This window comes from Motacilla alba, chromosome 6 (assembly GCF_015832195.1).
Source record: "Motacilla alba alba isolate MOTALB_02 chromosome 6, Motacilla_alba_V1.0_pri, whole genome shotgun sequence".
Taxonomy (NCBI): domain Eukaryota; kingdom Metazoa; phylum Chordata; class Aves; order Passeriformes; family Motacillidae; genus Motacilla; species Motacilla alba.
In genome coordinates, this window is record NC_052021.1 from 23,345,530 (window position 1) to 23,371,994 (window position 26,465).

The 26,465-nt window shown below is 53.9% G+C and overlaps 1 protein-coding gene across 1 annotated transcript in view; it reads left to right on the forward strand.

The window, feature by feature from the left end:
• The first annotated feature begins 2,691 nt into the window (after positions 1-2,691).
• Positions 2,692-26,465, forward strand: part of TRIM8 (tripartite motif containing 8) — a 30,514-nt gene continuing 6,740 nt past the window's right edge. Inside the window, exons 1-2 of the mRNA XM_038140822.1 lie at positions 2,692-3,980; positions 4,268-4,924. Of these exons, the coding sequence (XP_037996750.1) occupies positions 4,355-4,924 (570 nt within the window). The 5' untranslated portion in view covers positions 2,692-3,980; positions 4,268-4,354. The remainder of the gene's footprint in view (positions 3,981-4,267; positions 4,925-26,465) is intronic.

The following is a 26,465-nucleotide window of genomic DNA, read 5'->3' on the forward strand; positions in this document are numbered from 1 at the left end:
CTCACTGAGGGCTCAGCAGAGATGCTGGTACTTCACTGGGGAGACAGAGGGCAGGAAGTGGTCTTTCCAGAGCAGGACTAAGGGCTGCTGAAGGGACACCTCTGGCAAAGGGGAATGATGGCCTGGGAGTGGCTGGGAAAATGGAGGCTTGGGGGAGGTTGAGGGATGAACACCAGGACTCAGCTACAAACCACCTCTGTGGCCCCTTGGCATGGTCTGGGACCCACACCAAGATCCTGGTGGAGGAGAGACTGAAGCATGGGCAGGCTTTCTGCAGCTCGCTCCTGCTGGTGTTCATCAGCCAGCCAGCACTGTCAGGAAGGGGTTTGGGAGCTGTGTAGGCAGAGGGGGCCCTGGCTACAGCCTTCCTCCAGACAGCTCCAGCCGGTTGTGGAAGGGCTGCAATGCCCAGCCTGGCTTTGGGGCTTCCCTTGCCAAGGGAGTTTCTCTTGCATGGGCAGGGAGATGGCATCATCCAGATGTGGGTATGATGACAGAGTGCCAGTGCCAGTCCCAGGGCAGAGGGATTCCCAGCCAGGAGTAGGGTGCATCTTTCAGCTTGGCTAAGCCCCACCCCATGCACCTTCCTCTTTTAACTATTGGTAAATACCAGCCAGCTTCCCCAGCGCAGCCACAGTGGGAGTACAGGGGGCCTGAGAAGCCCCTGCAGAAGAGCCCTGTGCTGGCTGGGGTGGGGATGGTGGCTGTCACTGGAGGCTGTCTGGTACTGTGTGTGTTTATAGAGAAGTGAGAGTCATGAATAGTTTTGCGCTGACTTTTCGAGGAGAGGTTTGCCTCCACACGGCCTGCGCCAGTCGGCTGCGGTTCTGACACATCTCATGCTGCCCTGCCCAGCTCCCACCAGTCCTTGCTGCCGGATGGCTTGTAAAACCCTGGAGGAGAGGTACAGCCCATGGGCTCTGAGGCCTGGCACAGGAATTGCATGGCAAACCGCTCCCTTTTCAGGAATCAGCACTTGAGCCCCAGGAGTGCAGGAATGGAGGGGGGCGGCCGAGGGGTGATGCGGGGTGAGCCCCAGTCGTGCAGCAGAAGCCATCACTGTCTCCTTATCACAGCGTCTCTAGGCAGGGCCTGCCTACGCACAGGGGGTTCCTGTAAAACACAGTGTGGAAAGCCCTGGATAATCCCCAGACTGGGAGTGGTGTGGAATGCTCATCCCTCTAGCAGGCTGCCCGGGGTGGTCCAAGGCGCTGGGATATAGGGTGCTATGGTAGACACTACTGAGTGGTGTCTTCAGACATTTGAGGCCGCAGATGGGGAATTCCTGCTAAATCCCTCCCAGAGGCAAATTGCCATCAGAGAGCATCACCCAAGGGTCAGGCTTGGGCCAGATCCCGAAGCTGCTGACTGAGCCTGTGCACTCTTGTCACTCCACTACAAACCTGACTGCGGACCCTGAGCATTTTTTGATGTAAATACTTTGTTTTGAGCCATTGACGCTCTCGCCAGTGCGAAATAGATTTCCACCAGCAATGTGCTTTATTCCTAGCAGCTTGGCACATATGGCATGGGTTAGATATACAGTGTCTCATAAAACAGCTGTGGAAACGTTTGGTGGGAGAGCTGTTAAGAGAGACACCTCTGAGCCCAAGCTCTGGCAGAAGGTACTGGGGCTTCTGGTTTGGGAAAGACCCCAGGGGGCAAATGGCTGTGGCTCTGCACAGGGAGGAAATGCACCCAAATGTTCCTGTGCGAAGTAACAGCCCATCCAGACCCAGCCAAGAGGACACAGCAGGCTCTTCAGGGCACTTATCCCAGAATATTCTGAGTTGTAAGGGACCTACAAGGATCATCAAATCCAACTCTTGGCCTGCGCAAGACATCTTCAAGAATTAAACATCCTCAGTGTGCCCTAGTGTGTTTTCCAAATGCTTCTTGAACTCCGGCAGGCTTGGTGGTATGACCACTTCTTTGGGGAGCCTGTTCCAGTGCCCAACCAGAACCTTTTTCTAACATCCAACCTCAACCTCCCCTGATACAACTTCAGACCATTTTCTCGGGTCCCATCCCTGGTTGCCAGAGAGATCAGTGCCTACCCCTCCTTCCTGTTCCCCCCGCGAGGAAGTTGTATACAGCGATGTCACAGCACCAGCTGTGACCCAGATGTGCACTGGTTCCAGGGCAATCAGCCTTTTTGAGGACTGGCACCCTGAGCAGCGCAGGGCGCGTAGGGATGCTGGTGGCCAGGCAGGGCGGCCCTGCGGCCGATGCAGTAGCCACACGGGACGTCCCAAGCCCGGCCTCCTCGAAGGCACGGCGGAGATGGGCGGCGGTGGGCGCCGGGCCCCAGCGCGGGCCGCGTCCCCTTTAGGGCGGCGGGGCGGGGCGGGGGCGGTGCCCGGTGACGCGCGGGGCGGTCCCGCGGGCGGGGCGGGGCTGCTCCCGCCGCAGCGCAGCGGCGGCTCCGAGGCGGCGGCGGCAGCGCCCGGCGAGACCCACCGGCACCGGCGCCTCCGCTCCGCCCCCCCACCCCGGCCGGCTCCCGAGCGGGGCGGGGCGCGCCCGTCCGCACCCCTTTCCCCGGTTGATCGAGCCCCGCGGCCGCCGCCCCCATGGCCGCCCCGCCCGCCCCCCGCCGCCGCCCCGGCCCCCCGCGCCGGGGCTGAGCCCGAGGCGCCGCCCCCCCTTCCCCTTCCCGCTGCGGGGCTCCGCGCCCCCGCCCGCCTCGCTCCGCGTTCCTCCCCCCCCCCCCCCCCCCCGCCGCGGCCGCCTCCCCGGGGGCGGCGGGAGGAAGCCGGGGCGTGGGGCTCCGGCGCCCAGGGCGACCCCAAGATGGCTGGAGGAGGCGGCGGGGGCGGGCGCGGGGGGCTGTGCTGAGCGGCCCCGCCGGGACGGGACGGCTCGGCTCGGGCTCGCCTGGCCCCGCAGCCTCTCCGCAGAGGCTCGCTGGGCAGGCGGAGGAGGTTGCTCCCTGGAGCGGGCTTGTTCTGGTGACTTTATTTATAATTTCTTTTTTTAAATACCCTCTTTTCTATTTTTTTAAATTTATTTATTTTTTTTATTTTATTTTTAACGCGCTCCCGGTCTCCGTTCTCAGCCGGGCAGCTCAAGATGGCTGAGAGCTGACTCGGCTCTCCCGGAACCGCTCGCTCCGGCCGGCTCCTCCCGGCTGCCCGCCGCCGCCTCGCCCCTTCCCGGCGGGGCCGCGCCGGGGAAGGCAGCGCTCCGCCGCCGGCTCGGGCGCCGTCCGTGCGCCCCGAAGCATTGTTACCGTCGGGGGCTTGCGACCCCCGGGCCGGCCATGAGAGCGGGCTAGGACGGACCCTCCGGGCGCCTTTTTCTCCCCAGCCCTGGTGGGAAGTGAGAGCAGGTTGATTTGGGGTCCGCGGGGCTCGGAACCCCCCGTGGCAAAGCCCGTCCCCTCTTCCATCCCTCTCCGGGAGCGTTGGAGGAGCTGGGCGGGCTGTGCTGGGCTGGCGTTTGCTCTGAATGACCGAGCTCTCCCATTCAAGACCTCGCAATCTCGAAACAGGCGAGAGAGCTTTTTTTTCTTCTTTTTTTTTTTTTTTTTTTTTTTTTTTTCCTGTCTTGTCTTTTTTCCCCTCTTCCTTTTTTTCCCTGCTGCTCCTCCGATTTAGAAGCAAATCTCGGGGGCCGCAGAGAGAATTCGTTTTTCCGCCATCGTCATCGTCGCTATTATTACTATTTTTTTAATCTTCCTCCTTTTCCCGTTTTGGATCTTAACCCTTTGATCTGTTTCCTTTAAAAGACTCTGATTCCCAACTCCCATCAGGGGGAGAGGGAGGAGAAATACAGGGAAGGGAAAAAAAAAAGCCCGAGCGAGTCGCTGCCCTCAGCTGTTGGCCAGGTTTGGTGGGGGACAAAAGTCCCTTTAAAATATTGAATGTCAGTTGCAAACCTAAGAAAAGAAAAATCTGATCCGGAGCGCTAAATTTAGGAGCTTTATATGGAACTTGGACTCTGCTGCTGGATTTTGTATGGATTTTTTTCAACCTTTGGTAAGTTTCAGTTCACCTTCTGGGGTAAAAAGGAGCAAATGGCTTTTAGGGGTGGTTAGGACTTTGGGCTGTAAGTCCGGCAGGATCGTGTTGGGGTTTTTTTGACCATTTGTGTTGTTTTTTAACGAAGGGATGGGGACGTTGCTTTTTCTTGCCGGATATTCCTAGAGTGCTGCTCTGTGGCTTATTTTATCCCCGATTTTAAAATCTGCTGCGGTTTATTATTTATGGCGTGTGCTGCGGAGAGGGGGGAGCCTGTCCGTTCACCCTCAGCCTTCCCCTTTCAGGGAGGACAGACCCCGGCGTCCGCCCCTAGACCGCACTGAGCGACCGAAGCGGCTGGGGGGAAGCGTCGAGCAGAGCCGTCGGCAGAGATGGCCGAGAATTGGAAGAACTGCTTCGAAGAGGAGCTCATCTGCCCTATTTGCCTGCATGTCTTTGTGGAGCCGGTCCAGCTGCCCTGCAAGCACAACTTCTGCCGGGGCTGCATCGGGGAGGCGTGGGCCAAGGAGTCGGGCTTGGTGCGGTGCCCGGAGTGCAACCAGGCCTACAACCAGAAGCCCAACCTGGAGAAGAACCTGAAGCTCACCAACATCGTGGAGAAGTTCAACTCCCTCAACCTGGAGAAGCCCCCCTCGGTCCTGCACTGCGTCTTCTGCCGCCGGGGCCCGCCGCTGCCGGCCCAGAAGATCTGTTTGAGGTGCGAGGCTCCGTGCTGCCAGTCCCACGTCCAGACCCACCTGCAGCAGCCCTCCACGGCCCGGGGGCATCTCCTGGTGGAGGCGGAGGACGTGCGGGCCTGGAGCTGCCCCCAGCACAACGCCTACCGCTTGTACCACTGCGAGGCCGAGCAGGTGGCCGTCTGCCAGTTCTGCTGCTACTACAGCGGGGCCCACCAGGGACACTCGGTCTGCGACGTGGAGATCCGCCGCAATGAGATCCGGGTGAGTCCAACCATCCTGGACACTCGGGTTTGCCCAGCCTGGGGACCACCCAGCCACCCTCTTCCCTGCCATGTCTGTTCCCCTGTGTTTGTGTAGGACCTACACAAAATCCATCCTGGCGCTGCTCCTCCTTCCGCCCGGGGTCCCCCTGTGGCAGACATGTTGGGTGGCCTCATAGCCAAGCAGTGACGGAGCCTGTGGGTGCCAGGGGGGCTCCTCAGGGAAGGTGTCTGTGCTGGGGGGCCTTTGTAGCTGTTGAGCTGTGGGACCTACGGCCCCTTGGGTGTGCACTCTTCAGGGAAGGGTTGCAGTCTTGGGCCAGGAGCGTTTAGAGGGGCCATCTGCCAGGTTTGTGCTGGGCTGTGCAGCTGTTTGGGGGAAGGCAGAAGAGCTGCCTGCAGCTGAGGTCGAGTCACCCCAAAATTGGGCTTCCTGGGAGGACAAAGCGGCTGCAGGAGCAGACCCTGTCCATTGTAAGGCCTGTGAATGTCAAACTGCCTGCTCTTCCCACTGCCTCCCACTGGGGCCGGTGGCCGCCATCCTCTTCCCCCCGGCAATGGAAGAGCTTCGTGTCAGAGACCCATGACGTGTCAGAGACCCATGACGTCTCACTGATGGGGATTCAGTCCTGGGGTTTGGCCAAATAATGTGATTTTTTTATTAGGGGGCACAGGGCTGCCTCTCTCCCTAGAGCAGCTTGGGCTGTTGTGCTGGATTCGAGGGAAAGCGGGTCTGTATTTTGCTCTTGGCCAGGCCATCTGGCAGGAGCTTTCACCCCTGGCTCCCCACCCTCCATTTCTGGCGGGCATTGGCCAGCCCTACGGCCAGCCCTGCCATGACCCTTCTACCACCTTCCCCCTTTTCAGGGTTGCCCCTCCGCTCCCCCTCCGACCCTTCGAAAGAGGCTCGGCGCTTGTCTGCCGAATAAATATTTAACAATGAATTGAATGGTGATTACTGTAAAATGGGGATGATTTCCTGTGTATTTTAATGTTGCCAAAATGAGTCACCATTTAGCAATAAAAAAACCCGAAGAAGTCATAAATAAAAATTGCAGTATAATTACTTTCCAATTGGATGGCCAGGCCTGGGAGTGGGGTGGGGGGGTGCAGCTCTGTGTAGAGAGGAGCCAGCCTGAGCTCACAGGAAGGTTATTTTCCTCTCCAGGTTTTTTGGGGGAAAACCAGGGACCTCCGTGGAGGTGCCAGCAGCTCCGCCACACACGCTGGAAGGGGAAAGACCCAGTCAGTCTTTGGAGAAGCGCTTTTCTGCTTCTATTTATAGGGAGTCATTTTGGTTTCCCTCTGCCAGGGTGGGGAGCCACCTCGGGAGGGCTGTGCAGGGCTGGGATGGGGTTCTCATGTGCATCTCCCAGGAGCCTTAGCCAGGGACCGAAACTATTTTTCCAGGTCCTTTTCCAGAACACTTTGATCTCATTTATTCCCGCTCTTGCTGCATGTTTTTTTGTTGTTGCTGCCGTTGTTATGGCTGGATGTTCGCCGCTTCTTGCGGATGCACACTGCTAATGACCTGGCAGAAATCTGCCACTGCCTTAGCTGGATTTTGGCCCTGGCTTGAAATTTTAGGATATATGGCCAGACACCAAAAGTGTTAGACGGTTGTATTGTAGAGCCATGGAATTATTTTGTGACCTTGGCCAAATCCCTCGGTACCTCCATCGCCACGTTATCTTAATTTCCTTTCTCTGTGATGATAAGCTTGTCTCTTCCCACTGGGCGCGTGGCTCAGTTGGGTGCACGGAGTCTGGGTCAGTGAAGGACAGCACCAAGCTGGGGGACAGTGTGCCCAAAGGATCCTTGCTATAGCTGAATCAGTTCTTCTATGAAGTGGCTAGAGTAGGGATGAGCCCCTGGGAAAGGCACCCAGCAGGTTGCCAGCCCTTGCTCCATGGCCGTGGCTGGGTCTCCGGCTGAAAGCTGCCGGTTGCCAGCCAGCAAGGAAGGTGGCCTCGCCTCGTCGGCTCCCGAATTAGGGTGCATGAGCTCAGCTGGTGACGGCTTCCCGCCTGTGGGAGCCGGGCCCGGGATTCCTGGCTGCTTGCTCACCCTGCAGCGGCAGTGAGCCACACTTGGAGCATCCCGAGAAAAGATGGACTGGGACTGGGGGGCAGATGAGTAACGCTGGGCTTGGGAGGTCCGGGGGAGGCCACATTGTGAGAGGTTTGTTCCATGTGTGGCTTGTGTTCAGAAAGCCGTTAATTGAGAAATGAGTCAAAGTTGGGAGGATCGGAGCCCTGACCTTGGTGCGGGGGACTCGCACGTGTGGGGGTTGCAACATCAACTTGCTGTGGAGGGGATGTCCCCCAAGGTCTGGAGGAGGGACTGGAGCCTGCAAACATGCTCCCCATAAACTCTGCTTTTTTAGTATTTATTTCTCTGGCTGTGTTGCCAGCCTGCCTCAAAGGGCATCTTACCCCTGGTCACAGACCGGTTTGAAGGGGAAAAGGGGCTCAAAACTCCTTGGGGACAGCACCAGCACTTTGTCAGCTGAGCTGGCAGTTGGGGCAGAAGTGCTCTGGCTGGGTGAAGGAGGCTGGAGGTGGGCGTCTGCTGGAGGAAAGGGGATGTCCGTGCAGGGTTTTCCTGAAGCGGAACATGCGCCTGGTGGGTTTGGGGGAAGGACCCTGCTCAGCGTTAGGTGCTGCACAAACCCGCAGAGGCCTGGCTGGGAATTAGTTGAACTCCATGGTGCAACTGTAATACAAACAGTAAATAAAATATGTGGTTAATCTTTCTTTCGTGGGCGTATAAAGCGCTTACCTCCCCTTCCCCCCCGTGAGATGTTTTCTCCTTTGTTTCCTGTTTTTGTAGCGCTTAAAGAGGAGAAGGGGGAAAGAAAAGCCAACAAGGCACCCTCTTTTCTTTTTTTTTCTTTTTTTTTTCCCTTTTTTTTTTTTTTTTTTTTAGCTTCTTCTCATTTTGTTTGTTTCAAGGTCTCAAAATGAAACAGTTTTTCTTCCATCTTTGCCTTTGCTGCCCTAGCCACGTGCCTCCAGCCTGCACGGGGGAACCTGCTTCTAAGGCTGAAAAAGAAAGTTGCTCCGGTGCAAGGTTGATGTGTTGCTTTTTATTTTTTCTCCATCCAAAAAGGAGAAAAATACATTGCTGGGATTCGAGTATGGGTAAGAAGTCAGCGGTCAGAGAAAGAGACTCACTTGTGGGGTATTATCATGGTTGCCCTGTCTTTGTGTGGGACATGGTTGATTGAGGCCAGGTACATCTGAGCTTGCTCAGAGGTTTCCCAGCTGCTGGTCCTCGGCTGGAGGTGCCACCAGTGGAAAAGCTCTTGGGTAGAGAGGCTCTGCTTCTGTTTTGTTTTGGGGGAAGGAGATTGATTTCTCCCTGTCCCAGCTTCTTAGAAATCCCTTCACATTCTGAAGATCTCTGGTGGCTTTGAGCATTAAGTGGGAGAAAATGCATTGTGGTGCTCAGACCTGGAAGAAAATATTTGGAATCTTACTGCAGGTGTGTAGGAACAGCATCCAGCACTGTCCATGGAGCAGTGCATGTTCAGCAAATCCAGGGGGACAGGGACCGGGCTGCTGACTCCATCTGCAGCTCAGTGGGTTTGGGCTTTCTTCTTTGGCAGCACCCCACATAAGGCCAACTCATGTGCTTTCTAAATTATGAGAACGAGGAAAGGTGAATGCTTGGTAGGAGCACAGGAAGAGGTGGATCTCAAGTCTGTACCAGAAACTCTGATGCTTTGCCAGCTTTGGCCACCACGAAGTCCCACATGGGATCCCCATGCTGCCATCAGTGCCAGGGATGTTTTGCTGGGACCAAGGGAGTCCCACTGGTGGGGAAGCTTGTTATCAGCTTCACTGCTAGGGTTCTGGCATGAGCTGCTCTAAGTTGTTTTACTCTGAAACAGGTTTGGTAACTTGTGATGGACTGGATTTTTACAGGCTTACTTATTTTCCAGATGACTTGTTTATGAGGAGCACGGCACGCAGCTCACTGCAGGCATTGTGAGTACAAGTGCCCAAGTGCTTGAGTGCTAATTTAGTTCTCGTGGCTGTAGGTGACGTGGCTGGTGCCTGGCAGGCGTTTGCTGTGGCACTCTCTGAGCATACCCATTCCCCAGACAACTTTTGCAGCAGGTCCTACAAAGCTGGAGTTGTGCCGCTTCTCCCTGCACCTGCCATCTGAACTTCCACCAGCACCCCAGAGCTGAACTGCCAGCCCAGCCCAAGGGTTAGGTCAGCCTAACCTGGGTCTTTCCTTCCCTGGCTTTGCTTATGCCCTAATTCCTGCCCAGGAGTATGGTACTGTGCTCCTAAACGTGGCTGATGATTGTGCCCTGGGATGCTGTCAGTTGGTCACGCTGCCATGATGAGCACTGACTTCTTGGGCCTTGGGCAGTGGCAGAAATTCCAGCACCCACCTAGCCTGGCTTCTGAGCTCCATGCCACTCAGCACACTGATCTGTCAGGCTTTGCTGCTCGCTGTTGTCAGGGGCAGGAGATTTCAGTTCAAGCTGTAGCAGCCTGAGCTGCCCTAGAGAGGTCTGGGGGGGCTGAGCCACTCTGCTGCAAACCCCTCTGGGTTTGCTGGCCAAGCAGCAGTGGGTATCCTGGCAGTCCCAGATCTTTGGCTGAACTGGAGCAGTCTCCTGCCTCCGCAGGGTTTGGATTAAGGGCTTTTCCCCGCTGCTTTCCTGCTAAGCTTGAACATTTTCTATGCCCTTAGCCCGTCAGGTTGCTCCAGACCTGCAGCTGCAAGTCTTTTGTGTAGAGTCAATCCGAGAAGTGACAGCAGAGATGGAGAATGCTGAGAGGCAGCCTGGTGGCTTGGGTGGGAGGGAGACTTGTGTGGAGGGGACAGCCTTGGTAAAGGAGTAGGACAGGGACTGCTGTGGAGAGTGCTCTCTTCCCAAAGGGGACAATGCAGTGTGGATGGGAGCTGTCGGAGAGTTAGGTGGAAAGAGGAGAGATAAGGAAAGGTTCACCTGAGGATCTTGAGCTGCTTTGCAAGGAATAGCACAACATGTAGCTCAGGCTTACAGCCCTGCTCACCAGACTGCCCTGGCCTACCTAGAGCTTTCCACCCTGAAACCCTCCTTCAGCAGTGACTTTGAATGAGCCCCTGAGACAGAGGTGTTGTGGTCTGGTCTCTGAACAAGGAGATCTAAGCCCAGCTTTGTCTGGTGACAAGGGCATAATGAACTTAGCCCAGACCCTTGTTTAATCTAAATCTATCGTGTGATACTTAAGTGAGCATCATGTGTCTGCAGGCATGGAGGTGATCAGCATGCCATTCTCCTCAAGCCCATGAGCATGATGGAGAGGCATGAACTGCAGTGGGACACCCTGGACTTGTCTCCACCCCTCAGCCTCGTGCCTCACACGAGGGAGTCTGGGTGAGCCCTTCAAGGAATGTGCAAGCCCCAGGACTGTCCATCCCTTCTCCCCTCCTCTTGCTCCAACAGAGCGCTGTTCTCGAGGTGTCCCATGTGCTCATCCGGGCCTGGTCCTGCCAGAGGGGCATCCACAGCCTCTCTGCTGCTTTGGTCTTTGCCTCTGGAGCCAAGGAGTTGCCTCTGTCCCCATCTGAGCGGGAGGAGCAGAAGAGGGGCGAAGGGGGTGGGAGGAGAAGGCAGATTTCCATGTCTCACAAAGGGCACAAGTGATCAGATTCGTGCAACTGCCCAAGAATAAAGAGGCTCTTACAGTGCTGGCTGCCCTGACCTCTCTCCTCTCTGCTCCAGAGGACAGCGTGTGACCACACAGGGATTTCTTAGCTGTACTTGGGAGGCGGGCAGCGGGTTTTCTGTCCCCAGATCTGTCTGCAGCCTGCCTTGCAGCATATTGGCCTATTTTTTGCTCGTTACCTATCTGTTTACTGGAAGTCTTAGTACATGGTGATAATTTCTTCTTTTCTTCTCTTTAATTTCGTGTAATTGTTTTGGGTTTTTTTTTTTCAATCTGACACTGAAATGGGGCTGAGAGCAGCAGTGCTTCCAGAGCAGGGACAAAAGTAACCAGGAAACACAGGGCAAGAGAGGAGGGATCGACACTGAAACAATGAAATAGCCAAGCAAGGAAAGACTGAATGCTCAATAGCACAAGCCTTTGCAGAAATGCCTGGCTAGTGCAGCATTTTATAATCAGCTTCTGTGCAGGGCTGGCCTGCAACAGTAGTGTGATGGGGGAGGAATGCTTTGAATTAGCTGGATGCCAGAATTAATTCTGTCAGAATTCAAATGTACATGTATGTATGGATTTATAAATAAACACTTGGAGCAGGATTTTGCTTTGCCACACAGGCTTTAGGGCAGAATCTGGTCTGGCCTGGCTTTTTTGCTTAAAAAAAAAAAAAAAAAAAAAAGCTATGGATCTAGGCTAGGTTCTGGTCACTTTGTCAACTTCTTGCTTTTATCAGCAGCCTGTAGGCTGAGGAGATGCTGGTTGGGTTGAAGTAAGGGGGATGGCACAGAGGACTCAGAGCTGCTGAGCTTGCTTGCAGTGATAGCCAATTTTTTGCAACGAACCTCTGTTTGCTGGAGGAGAGGGTGAGGAAGATGCTGGGGGACTGGTGGGGAGATGTGAAATTTGCAGGACCAGGGATGTCCTGCCCTTCCCTTTCCTCCATGGAAGGACAGAGGCAGCTACCCCTCCTTTTCCTGGGAGAGCTACATCCAGCATACTTGGGAATGGGAGGAAGAGATGTCTGGTCCCTAATATGGAGGGAGTGGTGGTTATTCAGAGGCATGAGACTCTGGATGCACGCACAAGTTTTTACATATGTCCCCCAGATGAACTCAGGGAAGAGGTTCTCAGTCCTGGATCCTTTCTGATAAGGACAGCTTCAGCCTATTCTCACCAGGGCATCATGGTTGTCCCTCGTCTGTCTTGTGATTCTCTTGTGATGGTAACATGAGCAGAAGTTCCCAGCTCAGCACAGTGCCCTGCACTCTGCAGTGGTGCTGTTGCACTCCAAGCACACTCCAAGTCATCTGTTTGCTGAGATGATGTACCAGAACTGTTAAAAAAAACCCAAAACATGAATTAATTTAATTTCTCTGTTTCTTCTCTTCCCCCTACCTTTCCTTTTTCAGTTTCTTGCTGTGTGGATGCTTTGACGGGGGGGCTGTCTCTGGAGTGGGCTGGGATGAGCCGAGCTGTGGATGGCTCCAGATGAGGCAGTTGGCAGGGAGTGATGTTCCGGATGGCTGTGTCTCTCTGAAATATGAGTAAACATTGTCAGAGCAGCCGACTATATGATCTGGGGCTTCGGGAGGGCTGATCTGCCTTTTCTTTCCTCTACCCATCTCTCCCTGTTCAGGATCCCCCATTTGCTCAGCATCACCCAGTTCTCCTCTCCCTGCCTGGGTGACCTGGAAGCTTCACTCTAGAGCTGTAGCTTTGGAGAAAGGGAAGGAAAATCCTGCATGTCCTAATGGAGGCAGTGTTTTCCCTTGCCATATGACAGCTTAATCTAAACCCTCATTTGAGCCAGTTATTGTGTGGCTTTAAAACCCCATCCCCTGGAAACTAGTCTCCCACCCCCTTCCCTCCCAGTCAATCCTGGTCGGTGGAGCCGAGCTCCAGGGTTTGGTGCTGGGCCACACGCAGACACAGATCGATCACGCTGGGGGGTGGGTTGATATTTCTGTGGCAGTGGTTTTTATGGCTGGTTGCGGTTGTTGGGTTGTTGGTAAGTCGGGGGGGTTGGCGTGCACTGTAACGGGCTCGTGCGTGTGGCAAGGGGAGAGAGAGAGTAATGTGATTGCGTCCTTCTGCTCATTATCCTCTTGCTACAAGGGGGGGCCGCATCCCTCTCCCCCTCTGAATCCGTGTGGAGCTGCCGCCTCTGCGGTGGGAGCAGGTTTTCCCTGCAGGTGAACTCCTCTGCGCTCAGACAAAGGGCTGGGGGTGCCGGTGCCTCCCTTTGTTCTTTTCCTGTCCTGGTGCACCCGCCTCTGACGGCAAAAAGCCCCTTAAAGCGTGCCTCTCAAATGGATGGAGCGGAATAAATGTGCTGCGAGGTCTCTGTCCCCCTCACAGACCCTTTGGGGACAGTGCGGGGGCGGGTGCTGCGCTCCCCCTTCCCTCTGGTATTGTGCTAGCCCCTTAGTGATGGGGGTGGCCAGATCCAGGAGGGAATTACTGCAGCTCTGCTGCCACAGCTGCACTGTTGTGACTGGGTAGCTGAGGCCTGCGAGCTCTGTTTTGGTCAGAGGTAGTTTGGTTGTAGGGGGTGGGGATGGAGCCTGCCCCCATCGAGGGAATGAGAGCACATCTGGGGGCTGCTTTCCTGCCTCTGCCTGCTGGCATCCTGCACAACAGGGCATCTGGGTAGGGAACTGGAAATAGTGCCTGGTGTGAATACCACCCCTTTCCAAACGCATTTCCCAAGCATGTAAGCCCAGCAGCTAAAGCCAAGGCCTGTCCTCCAGCTAATGAATTTTTAGCTTTCTACTTAGAACAGGGAAGATAAAGATAATTTTAATCTCTGCAACAATCTAAAGTCTAGATGGGGAAGTCAGAGTATTACCCTAATGTAGAGGTAAGCAGAGGTGGGGAGACCTGCTAGGAGTCAGGAAGTCCACGGCAGTGTGGGGAAGCAATCCTGGAGACTGCAGCTTTCTTTGCTGATGGTGGTACATGGCAGGACATGGACCCTGCTAGCTGCCCCTATCCAGGCACTTCCTCCCCTGGTCCTCCCCAGGGCCGGTTCCTGCTACAGTCTATGAATGCACATGGTATTAATCTCCATTTACCAAAGTGTTTTTCAGCAATATGATAAATGATAACAAGGTGAAGAACAAAACCCAAACCTTCCTCTCTCTCTGCATTAAAACTGCCCACTGGAGCTTTCCTCAGAAAATATTCCTCCTTCCCAAAACACAAGGCCTGGCTTCGCAGGAGAGAGAGAAACATGAGGTATCTGAAAAGACAGCCTTCATGTACATGCTGCATCAGTAACTGTTGACAAAGGCATTTGAGGAAGACCTTGTGCTTCCCAAACAGTGGAGGCTGGGAGCGTCTGTCAGTTTGGTGGGGGATGGAGGTATCCAGGGGAAAGGGAGCCATCAGCCCATCTCTTCTGGGTCTGGTGGAGGGAGCAGGCATTGATGTTTTGAAGGTCAAGCAAAAGTCACGAGCTGGCCCTGTGGCAGCTGTGCTGGCTGGCAGGTGAGGGGGAAGCCACCACAAAGCCACAATAGCCACCTGTTTTTTCTGTGGGCATAATCTCACCAGGGAATGAGGAGCTACTGTTGTTGGTCCTTTCTGTTCTAGAAAATGGCAGTGGGTCACAGCTAGAAATGGCTTTTCTGCTTGTACACTGACTGCTGGCGCTGCTCCCCAGTCCTTGTGCATTTCTCAGCACATCCCATAATATTTGTGTCTCCACCGCATCCTCCTTGAAAGAGGATAATGAAACTGAAAGTGGGAAGCAGGGCACACTAGAGGTACCTTGGACTGCCAAGCTTGAGGAAGCAGTGCTGGTCTGCCAGAGATCTGAGGAGCTGGGTTTTTGAGTCAGAAAAAGAAATGCCAGGTAGGCAGAGAGTGAAAGACACCTTATGTGAGGATGGAAACTGAGCGTCAAATATGGCTCATGTGAATCAGCAGGACTGGAGTTGTGCAGAGCAGTTCCCCTGGCTCCCTGGGAGGATGGAGCTGACTGGGGTCTGAGCTGTCGAGCTCTGATGGCCGAGTCAAACCCAGAAGATAAATGATACTTCAGGGGCCTGAGATCAATAGTGTCAAAGGCTGGTCTGCAATCGAGTGAGATTAAAAACCAATGACAGGCCTTCTCCTAGGAGCACAAGTCAGCACATTGAAGGAGAGCAGCAGGGTTTGCTCCTTTACAGTTATTCCCTGGCGGTGCCCACATCCAAAATCCACCTTCCCTGGCTGCCCTCTGCAGTATCAGTGATTTCCCTTTTCAATCAACATCGATCACATCCTGCAGGTCCCCTACAGCCAAGCCCTCTTCACTGCTCCCTGTGCAGCTGGTCCAGAGTGCTCCTGTCCTTGAGAGAGTGGCTGAGTTGGAGACAAAAGCAATGTAGTCTGGTGCTGGCCACCAGCCTCTTTCGGTGCCTGGGGTTGAGCTGGGACTACAGGAGGTAGAGGAGGAGAGGAGATGCTGAAGGAGGAGGTCATATTGATGCTGTGGGTACCATGATAGGCCACGTTTTGAAAGGTGCTTGGCTTTGGGGAGCATACTGGGGAGAGGAGTTTGGGAAATGTGGGTTGCTGATTACTCTTACCTTTGGTCCTCAATGTTATTTTTATCTGTATTTATCAATTAATGGGTACCATGAGTATTTAGCCACCCATTAGCAGGAGACAGATGGGGTGCACGCTTGTGCTGATTTTCAGGGTGCTGATGTTAGATCTTGTCATAAAAGTGTTTTTTCTCCTGGTTGGGTGCTAAGCAAGGAGCTGTGTCCCCTCGCTGGCAACAGCCACAGCCTGGCATGGAGAAAATGGAAGTGATTTATTTGCAGGAGCAAATTAAAATAAACTTGAGTCCCTTCTTTTCAGCGCACTCTTAAAGGGGTGCACAGGGTGCAGGGCAGGGCCGCGCTGTGGCTCCTGTGAAGAGCACTGGGAAATACGATGTTGCCTCTCTTTTCCGGGTGCGAGGGCAATTGAAGTAGAAGGGGCCATGTTGTCCCCTGCTGCTGCCCCTTTTGCACTCACAAGGAGCTGTGGATGCTGTTTGCCTTTGCCCCGGGCTCCTCTTCCCCTTCCTCCCCACTCCCCCACCCCTTCCCCGCCAGGAAGCCTGGCCTTTGTGTGAAGTGATGCCTCCTGACATCAGCCGGGCGCACCATTTCCTCCGCAGGGGGAGGGTGAGCGGGCAAGGAGAGGGGTGCCACGTTCCCCAGGATGTGATGTATGGTCTGCTCTTGCTGGAGCACGGGGTGACAGCACTCCTAGGGTGGCTGTGTGCCCATCTGGGATCCTGTGGGGAGGTGGCTGTCCCCAGCTTTACTGGTATGGTGATTCAGTGGAGCTTTGCCTGCTTGTGCTGTTCTGCCTGAAAACACCACACCAGTGTGTTGCTTTTTGCTGCCTAAGACTCTGATTGCTTCAGTGGCATCTTTTTGGGACCCCTCGAGAGATGCATTGTTGGGCTTTATGTAGCTGAAGTGTGACCAGCACTGGATGCAGGGTCTTGCTCTGGGGTTGGCATTGCAGTGCCATGGAGCAAAGGTGGAGGGGCAACAGCAAGGCAGGAGCAGGGCTGACGTCTCCTGCGAGCCAGGGCTGTGCCAGAGCTCTGGGAGCATCCTGCAGTCCGTGCAGACACGTGGCTTCAGAAAGGGCAGGTTGCAGGTCAGCGGCGAGGGGATTTGTGGGGTGTGGGCTCTTGGCTTCTCCTTGAAAGGGGGCCAGTGCAACACATGGGAATTGGCCAAGTGCCTGCCAACAGGAAGCCACTGCTGGCACCTTGCCAGGAGTTTGGGGGCCTTGCATCACTTAAATTTGAGATGCGTTTTCTGGGGGATGGCATTTTGCTGCTGGCTGTCTGGAAACTACAGGTCCCAGCATGCTCCTTCGTGTGTCACTCGGAGGGAGCGTGGTACCAGAGGGTTTATAGTCTTGGTGCTTGCCACTTTGGGGTTTTGCTGTAACTGGGAAGGGCTCTGATTCAGCATCGCTGGGCACATCCAGGCTGCAAGACATGGGACTGGTCTCTGCCTCCTGTTTTCCTATCCTTCTGCTGCCCTCTTGCTCAATGCAAGACCAGGTTGGCCTTTTTGTGTCACCAGGCTGGGGAAGGGATCTGGTCCTATTCTTACTCATTTGCAACGTAAATATTTTGGTCCCAAATACGTTGCTGGGAGCTGGGTGTCACGTTGAGGAGCATGATTCATTCATGCTGCTGCTGCCCGGAGCACAATGAGGCGGCCCTGGGACAGGTCCCAAAGATTTCCTGTGATCGCGGCTGGTGGGGAATTTGGGACGTCACGTTCGAGTAAGTCAGAGCGCTTTTTGCACAGTTCCTGCAAGTCAGGAGTACTGTGCCATGCCTACTGTATTCGGGACTTGCCATCCCCAAAATGTGGTCGTTGTGGGTGGCTTGCATTTCCAGAGGGAGAAATAATGAAGAGCAAGGCTGAGCTCCAGTTCTTGCCTTCTCCAGCTGCTGGTGTGCAGAAAAGGTTGCAGGGTGTAGGGCTTTGTGCCTGGTCCCAGCCAGCCTAAGAAATAAAGGTACAGAGCAATGCAAGTTGAAAACCTGCTTCACATCAAGGAGACTCAGGCAGAGTTTCTCCAGTGGACCAGAGCATCCCTGTGTGTTTTAGAGGGATGTGGGACAGCCTGAGGTGAGATGCTGGGCCAACGGGGTTAAGGCAATGAAAGATGCCCCTCCATCCCATGCTTCCACTGGCAATGCTGTGTTGCCAGAAGGGACATTTCCTGTCCCACTTTGGTCACTGGTGCAGGATGGGCTGCACCCTCCACTCCAGGACTGGTTCCCTGCATCCCCCCATGTGTCACTTTGTCCTCCCCATGCTGCTGAGAGCCAGGTGTGGGCAGCGCCCAGATTCGTTCTGGCATCCTTCGTTAGACACTGTTTGTTCATGCTGCATTTTTCTTTTTGCTGGCTTGTTTGGACACGCACTGGTACATTCACGGCACTCAGGCAGTAACGTGAGTCTCTTTCCCATTAGGAAAGGGGCCAGGATTTGGGGGGGCTGGGAGGGTGGCTTAAGCAGTAGTTTTTTGAGATATTTCCTTCTGCTGCCACACCCTGCGTGAAAGAGCAATATCCGCGGCTTCAGCTGCTATCGCAAGGCTCTGAACGTCTCTCTTTTAATATAGATTGGTATCATTTTGCATTTTAAAGTAAAAACACGCTGCAAGCTGCAGACAGCTGTCGGTTGGCAGCTTTGTTTGAACATCTGGTATTGCTGGGCTGCTGTTCAGCACGATCTAACTATGGGATTCATAAAGATTATAATCCGGGCTTTCAGATTCTCAACAACCATCTCACCAAAAAAAAAAAAAAAAAAATTGGTAAGAGAAAAAACCCAGCAGGGAGGCAATGGAGGGTCCTTGGTGTTCAGCAGACTGTGGTCATGGTCACTAGGGTGGATGGACTCGCTGTACCTCTCCTTGGCTGCCCACAGGTGCTGACAGGCTGCTTCCAGCCTGCAAAATGCCAGGCACTGGGGAGCTGTAGAAGTGCGAAGTCTTTTCCCCGCTTCTGTTTTTTCCAGCTTGTGTGCTGAATCTGGTCTCTTACTCCTCTGGGTGGTGTCTGGCGCTGGTGAGCTGAAGCAGCAGATTCTGCTGTGGCTTTCAGTAGATGTTTCTAACAGTTGTCTGCAGCAACAGGACTTGGTTTCTTTTTCTTTAAAGTAAATGATGGAGGAGCCAAGGCTCACAGTAAACGTTTTGGTATGTCAAAACCTCATTTCCAAGAGAAATTGAGTCCGCTTTTCTTGAAGCAACTGAAAGGTTGAGATAGCCACCTCTGTAAGCCCCATCCATCCTTCTGCGAGTCAGGCACTTTCCTTGGCACCTTTGAGAATTAAGTGACCTCTAAACCCCTAACGAGTTTTATAAATCTTGTTAGTTGATCTGCATTTTTGCAAAGCTCTTTGAATCCAGCCTATTGGTGCATAAGTCACCTTGACTTTCCTCAAGGCTTTGACTCCCAATTCACTTTCAGGCTCCATTTGTCAGTTGGAGGTGCACAAAAACGTCCCCCTTATCTTTATTAGAGAAAAAAAAAAAGCTGCCTGGAGAAATGTAGCTGCACTTTAGTTGGTACAGGCCAGTAATAGACGTGCATATAAACCTGTTCTGTCCTTGTTTGTGTTGATTTAACTTACCAGTACAAATTAAAATAGCCTTGAGCGGTTGGAAGTTTAACTAGATCAGTTGGGAGGAAAAAAAAAATAATCATGGCCTTTAAATCAAAGGGGGGGTTTCTTTCTAGTGCTGCCTGGGTCTGGAGAGGTGCCTTGTGCAGCTGGACCCCTTGTCTTTGGCTCACCAAATGAGACACTGATGGGGCACATGGCTGCAGGTCATTGCCAGTGGTCTCATGGCTGGGATATAGGTACACGTGGGTACTGCTGCTGCTGCTCTGCCCCTCAGAGGTAGCTGAGCTCCCCATAAAACCTGTTTATGCTTCCAGGTCCTCGTGCCAGGCTCCCTCCAGAGCAGAAACTAGAAATCGGGGGGGTGGGAAGCCAAAGAGGCTGTTGTTCAGAGCTCAGGGCTTCCCATGGCAGGACTCAGCCTGGTGGGTGCGGAGTGGAGGTCTTTGGGCAGGGGAGAGGCTGCTCAGCCTGCAGTGGGAGCAAGGGCGGAAGAGGCTGGCTGTGTTTCACCCCTGCAGGGAGAAGGCTCTGAGATCACACAGGCCAGCTGGATCTTGAATCCAAGATGTTTATTTGGAAGGGGGAGTGAGGGTTTCTCAATTTTGCAGGGCTTGCAGATGGGGGTAGGTTTGCTGCCAAGCAATAGGATGGGTCTTTGCAGGATGGCTCCTTTGTAAGGCAAGCCATTCCCCCAGCCACAGTTTGGGGACAACTGGCTGAGACCCTGAGATTTTGTCACATTGGGAAGATCTTGGAATTCAACAGAGCTAGACAAGACTGGGACAGCAGCAGATCAAGGCAGGATTGGGGGTGCTGCCAAAACCTGTTGATTTTTTTATGGGGTTTATGGGAGGAGCAACTGAGAAATGATATGTCAGAGCAAATAGGACTGATGTGAGGACTTTGTGATTCAGCTGAGTTTCAGCACAGAGTGATCTCCCTTTGCTGCCCAGACTGCCACCACTGGAGCTGGCAGAGTGTTTCTGAGTGCCATCTGGGGGAGATGATCCCACCAAGGACAGACTGCTCTTTTTTTTCTGGATGAATTTTTTATCTGTATCTGTGGTTGGGAAGGGGCAGATGTATGAAAACAGACATGAGGGAGAAAAGGATTGTAGGGCCCCCCTAATGTCCATATAAATTGATTGAAGCATTTGAGAAACCACAAACACAGAGTGTGCTGAAGGCAGAAAGAGCAGGACTTATTCCATGATCTTTTAGGCTCTGAAAAACTGTGAAATCTGGTGAATCCCACTCAATACAGTTACAGGCCCCAGATTTTATTTTCTGGCATGGCAGGGATGAAGCACAAGGCAATGCTGGTCATGAGGAGCAGTTGTGCTCCAGGTGCTGGTGTCAGTCTGAGCTCCCAAGTGGCTGGAAACAGTTGCTCAAGGCACTTGGGTCTGGGTGTCTGAAACATTCTGGATGTCACAAACCCTTCCACTTTCCCTGCAGTCTCCCAGTGCTGGTGCTCCCGAGTTGGTTACTCAAAGGGCATTTGGTGCTGGGCAGGGCAGGTTTGTGCCAGGGCCTGCATCCAGAGCCCTGTGCTGGAGATGGCTCAGCAGCAGGGTGAATTTTGGCACTCATTTATAAGCAGCCCTAAACGTGTACATTTTTCCCCTAAAACTGAAAGAGGTGGGGAAAAGAGCTCCTCCCCTGCATCCCTGGTGGTGAAGAAGATGCAGACCCTGTCCTACATAAACACAGAGCTGAGCCCTGTGACTGTTCCTGGCTCTCATTCCCAGGTGAAGGTGGCCTGTGCTGTGCTCCCACCAAAAGCTGGCTGGAGTGGGCTGTCGGCTGGTGTTCGCACCCAGGCCTGGCTGGGGATCTCTTCTCCCTCCCTTCCCAGCAGACAGAAAAGAAATTTCTTGAGTTCCTCACTGCCCTGAGGGCCTGGTCATGCCTGCAGCCCCAGCCCTCAGAGGTGGTCTTTCCATCTTGCTCCTGCACCACCCAAATGCATCTGCTGTCCCTGTGGCATTGGGACACAGTGTGGGAGCACTTTCCCTGATGGGATGCTGTCTCTCCTGGCAGGTACGGGGCAAGAAGTGGCTCTAGTGGCCTGGTCACTAGTGAGGTTCCCCAGGGCTCAGTTTTGAGACCGGTCTTGTTTAGTGCTAGGAAGGCTCTAGAGAGACATCTGGACAGGCTGAATCAATGGGCCAAGGCCAGTTGTATGAGGCTCAGCAAAGTGAAGTGCTGGATCCTGCACTTGGATCACAACAACCCCACACAGTGCTACAGGCTGGGGGGCAGAGTGGCTGGAAAGCTGCCCAGCAGAACTGGAACTGGGGATCATGAGCCAGCAGTCGCCCAGGTGGCCAAGAAGGCCAGTGGCATCCTGGCTTGTATAGCAGTACTGTGGCCAGCAGGACCAGGACTGTGATCATTCCCCTGTACTCAGCACGGTACCTCAAATTTCATGTTCAGTTTTGGACCCCTCACTACAAGAAAAATATTGAGGTGCTGGAGCGAGTCCAGAGAAGGGCAGCAGAGCTGGTGAAGGGTCTGGAGCACAGGTCATATGAGGAGTGGCTGAGGGAGCTGGGAGTGTTTAGCCTGGAGAAAAGGAGGCTCAGGGGAAACCTTATCGCTCTCTACAACTGCCTGAAAGGAGGGTGTAGCAAGGTAGGGGTGGGCCTCTTCTCCCAGACAAGTGAAAAGATGAGAACAAGCCTCAAGCCATGCTAGGGAGGGTTCATGATGGGCATCAGGAAGAATTTCTTCACTGAAAGGGAGGTTAAGCATTAGAATGGGCTGCCCAGGGAGGTTGTGGAGTCACCATCCCTGAAGTGTTCAAGAAATGACTGGACCTGGCCATTAGTGCTAATGGTTTAGTTGACAAGGTGGTGTTTAGTCAAAGGTTGAACTCAAAGATCTTGGAGGTGTTTTCCAGTCTTAATGATTTTATGATTCTATGATTCTATCACCAAGGCTCATCTTTGTCCTCTGGAGCCAGCAGCATCAGTCATGACTCGTCTGGCTGCATGCTCAGCATGCAAATTGGCTTCTTGTCCGGTATTCGTCTTCCTGGTGCATTTCCAGGTCCTTTTTTCCTCTTCTGCACATGTTATGAGGGAGTCTGGAGCCCCAGGTCTGGCACAGGCAGTTTGCCCTGCTTTCACTGCCTCTAGTTGTGCTTTGCCTGGAAGGAACCTCTGTTTTGAAGGGTGTATCACCCCTACTGGACACCCAGTATGGGCAAGGTTCCTTCCTCCAGGACTTGCACGGCTGCTGGCAGAGAGATGATGTGTCTCCAGCCTCATCTCTCTGCTCCTTAATCTCCCTTGTCTTCCTTTTCCTCTCAAAGCAAATCTTCATCCCTACTCCAAGGACACTGACAGCAGTGGCAGCTGGGCCATGGCTTGAAGTTGGGGTCCGAAAACTATAGGTAGAGCCCCAGCTTCATTCCCCCATTTGTGTTGAGAGGCACAGCATGAAATAACTCCCATGGCTGCAATGAGCACGGGGATGCACACAGGCCCAGGAAGGTGAATTAGCATTCTCAAGATCCTCCTGAAGGTCGCGTTCTGACAGACAATAGGTCCCCATTTCCTGACCTCCAGAAATCCTGCTGCTGGCCCCATGCAACACAATGCCTTGTATTTTCTCCTTATTAACAAGTTCTTCCTTTCTGCTAGGTGTAAACAAGGGAAAGAGCTGTCCCAGGCTGCAGGCACTAGCACAGCCCTTTGGTGGCCCTGGTACCAAAGCTTTTGTATCTGCTCTGGTACAGGGACGTGCAGGGAAATGTGCTCTGCCATACCAACTGTCCTGGGATGCGCCAGGAGCCAGGCCCAGCCTGGTTCTGCTAAGCAGTCACGAGTCATGGCTCCATGGGAGCATCCAGCTGCTGTGTGCAAGTTGTGCTGCAGAGATGCCCTGTGCTGGGGTGGGCACAGGAGGTGGGACATGGGGCTGTGCCTGTGGGGTAACAGTGGAGATGGAACATGGGTCTAAACCTGATGGTTTCTTCTCCAGGGAAGGCTCAGAGGCCAGGCAGCATCTCACAGGGTGATATGGTCAAGCAGGAGGCATCCTTGCCCACTCCAGCATGAGAACAGGGTAGAGAGCTGCTCTTCAAAAGGCACCTGTACATGCTCTTCCCCCAAGCTGGAGCTGATTATTTGGCCTTCAGCCCTTTTCTACAAAGCACCAGCTCTCCTGGTGCTCAGGTGTCCCTCGGTGCTGGAAGGGGGGTCTCCCTTGTGCCTGTTCACTGCATGGCTGCTACTTCCATCCCTTCCTAGCAAGGGCAGCTATTAATATCTCAGGCTATTCCCCTCCCCTCTTCCTTCCTCTGTTGAGGATAAACCAGCCTGATCCCTGCACAGGGAGCACTGTGAGAAAAGCCAAAGCCTGGAGCACTGTGTGTGCTCCGGGCTGGCCAGGGAAGGCAAGACCTCGTGCTCCGGCTGGAGACCTTCCCTTCTGCCTGGTGCTTACTGTAAATGTGTGCAAGATGAAACCCCAACCAGAAAGCATTTCCTTCCTGCCTCTGTAAGTGGATCAGCCTCCCGCGAGTGTTGTGAGGGCTGTGGGGAGTTTGAAAGAGCTGCTTTTGCCTGGATCTGGTCAGCAGGAGGCCACCAGCAGGGTGGGAGGGATGCTCCAGGGGTTTGGGCTGTGGCAGTGCATGGTGCATGATCTCATGATTTGAGATCCTGTTTTTGGGGGCAGTAGGGTGCTGTGCCCCAGATGTGCACAGTGTCAGGGTTCTGATGTGTTAGCAGGTGGGGTGACACTTTCAGGAGGGATGAAAATAGCTCATCACGTGGGTTTTTCTCAGAAAATGGTCCAGCTGACAGTGGAGCGGGGCTGGGGAGAGGGAAGCCTGTGTGTGGGAGGCCTGGGGAGGCGAAAGGTTGCACTTGCCTCCTTGGTCCAGGGCTTTTGGTGCATTAAAATTCAGTCACTGTGACTTCAGGCCCGTCTCCAGCAATGTGCTGAGACATGTGTCTCAATGGGGGCTCTTGATCCCAGTCCCTGGGCTGAGCTGCAGGTGTCTGGAGCCATTCCCGCTACAGGCATCTGCCCTTTGCAGCTTCCTCGCTCCGGTTCCACCTTCCTCCTCCTCCTCCTCCTCACCCTTCCTGCCCCTCATGCTCCAAGCTGCTCCCTCCGTTCTTGCTTTCCGGTGACTGCAAACAATGTCCTTATTCACTCAGTGGCTGGGATTTGGCGGCGAGGGGAAGGCCTGGGCGCAGAGGAGGAGGAAGGAGAGAGGCAGAGAAGCGAGTGTGCCTGTCCTGGGCCAGCTGTCCAGCTGTGGTTAAAGGTGCCCTGTGGGGCTGTCTGGCTCTCTGCTCCCCCAGTTTCCTACGGGAATGAGGGCTTTGCACTCCTGTGGTTTGTCCACCTGCCCTGCTGTAGTACCCTCCAAACCCACAGACAGTTTCAGCAGAGTTTATTGGGAATTAGCATCCTGCAAGCATCCCACAGGTCAGTGTGTGGGCACTCAGTTGCTCTTGCAAGGTGAATGGCCCTGAAGGATGCACAGTGCCTGTTAGACATCAAGAGAAGCTGCATGGGCTCCATTTGCCCTGTGAACACAGTAAGGCTTTTCACTGCTCCAGCTCTTGTTTAAAACCACAGCAGCTCAGCAGGTCATGGGGCACTGCTCTGCCTCTGGTGAAGCTGCCAGGCTCCTTCCTGATCCTGCTGGGAATTGGGCAGGGGCTGGTGAACACTCGAGCCCCCAGGGAAGGGGTGCCAGAGGCTCTCCCCTGCCAGCTCTCCTTGGGAAGCACACAGGGGCCCTGACCAGCCTCAGAGAGCACAAAACCTTGGGGCATGTCGTGGGATTTTGCTGCCCCGCTGCTGGCCCCAGGGCAATGGGCTTCTGGGAGCTGCAAAGAGGGGATGAGGGGAGTGCTGGGCCTCAGGCAGGGCAGGGCCATAATCCACTGTTACCGCGGGCTCAGCAGTGACCACAGGCTTAGCTCTGCCCTTTGGGAGAGGACAGTGTTGAGACCAGCCTAAGACAAGTCAGGGGAAATATCTTGCCCACAGATTTCTCCCTGCCTGGGAGGTCTTGGGTGGGTGCGAGCTCCTTCCTACACCCCAGTGCCCCCATTTACAGTGGAGGTTTTCCCAGCTGGTTGAGCTGGACCGGTGTGTGTAACACATCTGAGGCTTGTGGTGCTGCAGCCAGGCAGTGGCTCTCAGATGAGAAGCAGAGATGCCCTGTATCATCAGAGCTGCTAAACTCTTTATTGCTATCTTCCTGTCTTGTGGCTGCAGACATTTAATGTTGCAGAAGTTCTTTGTTGGGACTGCCCTGTGCCCCAGCAGACATATCCCTGTGCCCTGCCTGGCAGGGTGGATGTGTCCCATGCTGGGGCGGCCACTGGGAGCTGGGGTCAGTGCATAGTCTGCACCGTACTGCACCCCCTCTGACCAGGGGCTGCAGTAAGGTGCAGGCAGGGCGAGGCAGGCAGGGTGTGGTTTCCCTGGTGGTGGTTTCCTCCCAGCGAGTGCCATGGATAGCAATGGTCAGCAAGCCTTCCCCCAGCACAGTCCCATGGGGACCAGCTGTGTGCATCCTCCCTGCAATGAGACCTTGCAGTGTTTGCTTTGCTTCCTGCAGAGATGTCCCTCCAAGCAGTGTTTCAGTCCCACTGCATGACCTTGGTGCCCCAAACCCATCTGACTTGGCACTATTGCTGCTCAGAAATCACTCTCCTCTGCCTGCACAGGAGGAGTGCACCCTCGGTCCCAAGGGGAATGATAACGTCCCCTCCTTTGTCCTTCCACCTTTGGTGGTCCAGCTCCCTTGCAGAGTTGATGCCCACAGCATGTTCACAAGATCCCTGTATGGGCTCAACCCTTTTGTACCCACACTTCATTTTTCTCCATGAGGATGGGGGAGATTATGTTCATCTCCTGCAGAATAAGCTGGTGTCCATGAACTAGCCCAGTCTCACTGGGGCCTACAGGGTCAGGGTGGACCAGCCACTTACCCCAGCCACCGATTAATTTATTAATTAATGAGATTAATTCACTCTCAGCTGGTGTTGGAATAAAAAGCATTTTTAGTATGCATTTTGCAAACCGGCGACGTGTCTCAGAAAAGACAAACCGGGATCAGAGTTGCACACAGCCTGGGAAGGGTGCGTGTACGGAGGGAGCCTCGCTTCTCCCAGCATCAAGGTCATGCATGAAATATGAGAAATTACCCCGAGAAATTCTGATCCTGGAGGAGGAGGAGTTCATGACTTCAGAAATGCCAGATTTGGGAGGGGATGGAAGGGGAAGGGATATATTTTCCTTTTCAAAATACCTAAGGAATTCAGCCTGTGCTGCATAGACAATGAGATTTTGCCCCTTGGTGCCAGAAGGGGTAGTTCATACCCTTGTGTCTTGTTAAGGTTTTGTTGCCGTGGGTGAAAAGCCCTCCCATTCCACTGCAATCCCAGGCACGTAGAGTTTTTAAATCACCCTAAAAAAAGAGTGATTCAAATATGAGGTTTTAAGAAAGCGCTGCATGTCCTCTATTCTGTGTGATTTCTATGGCTTTAGGCTGGATTTTGGTCACTTTTTCCAGCTGTGAGGTGATATTAAATTAACTTTTATATATATAAAGTTATTTTTACATATGTTTATATGTGTATTTGTGATTTCACATAATTGCATGATTCCTGGAGCAGAGCAGTCTGAGGTTTGTTACAAAACACAAAGGTTGGCAGCTCTGCCATGGCAGCTGCAG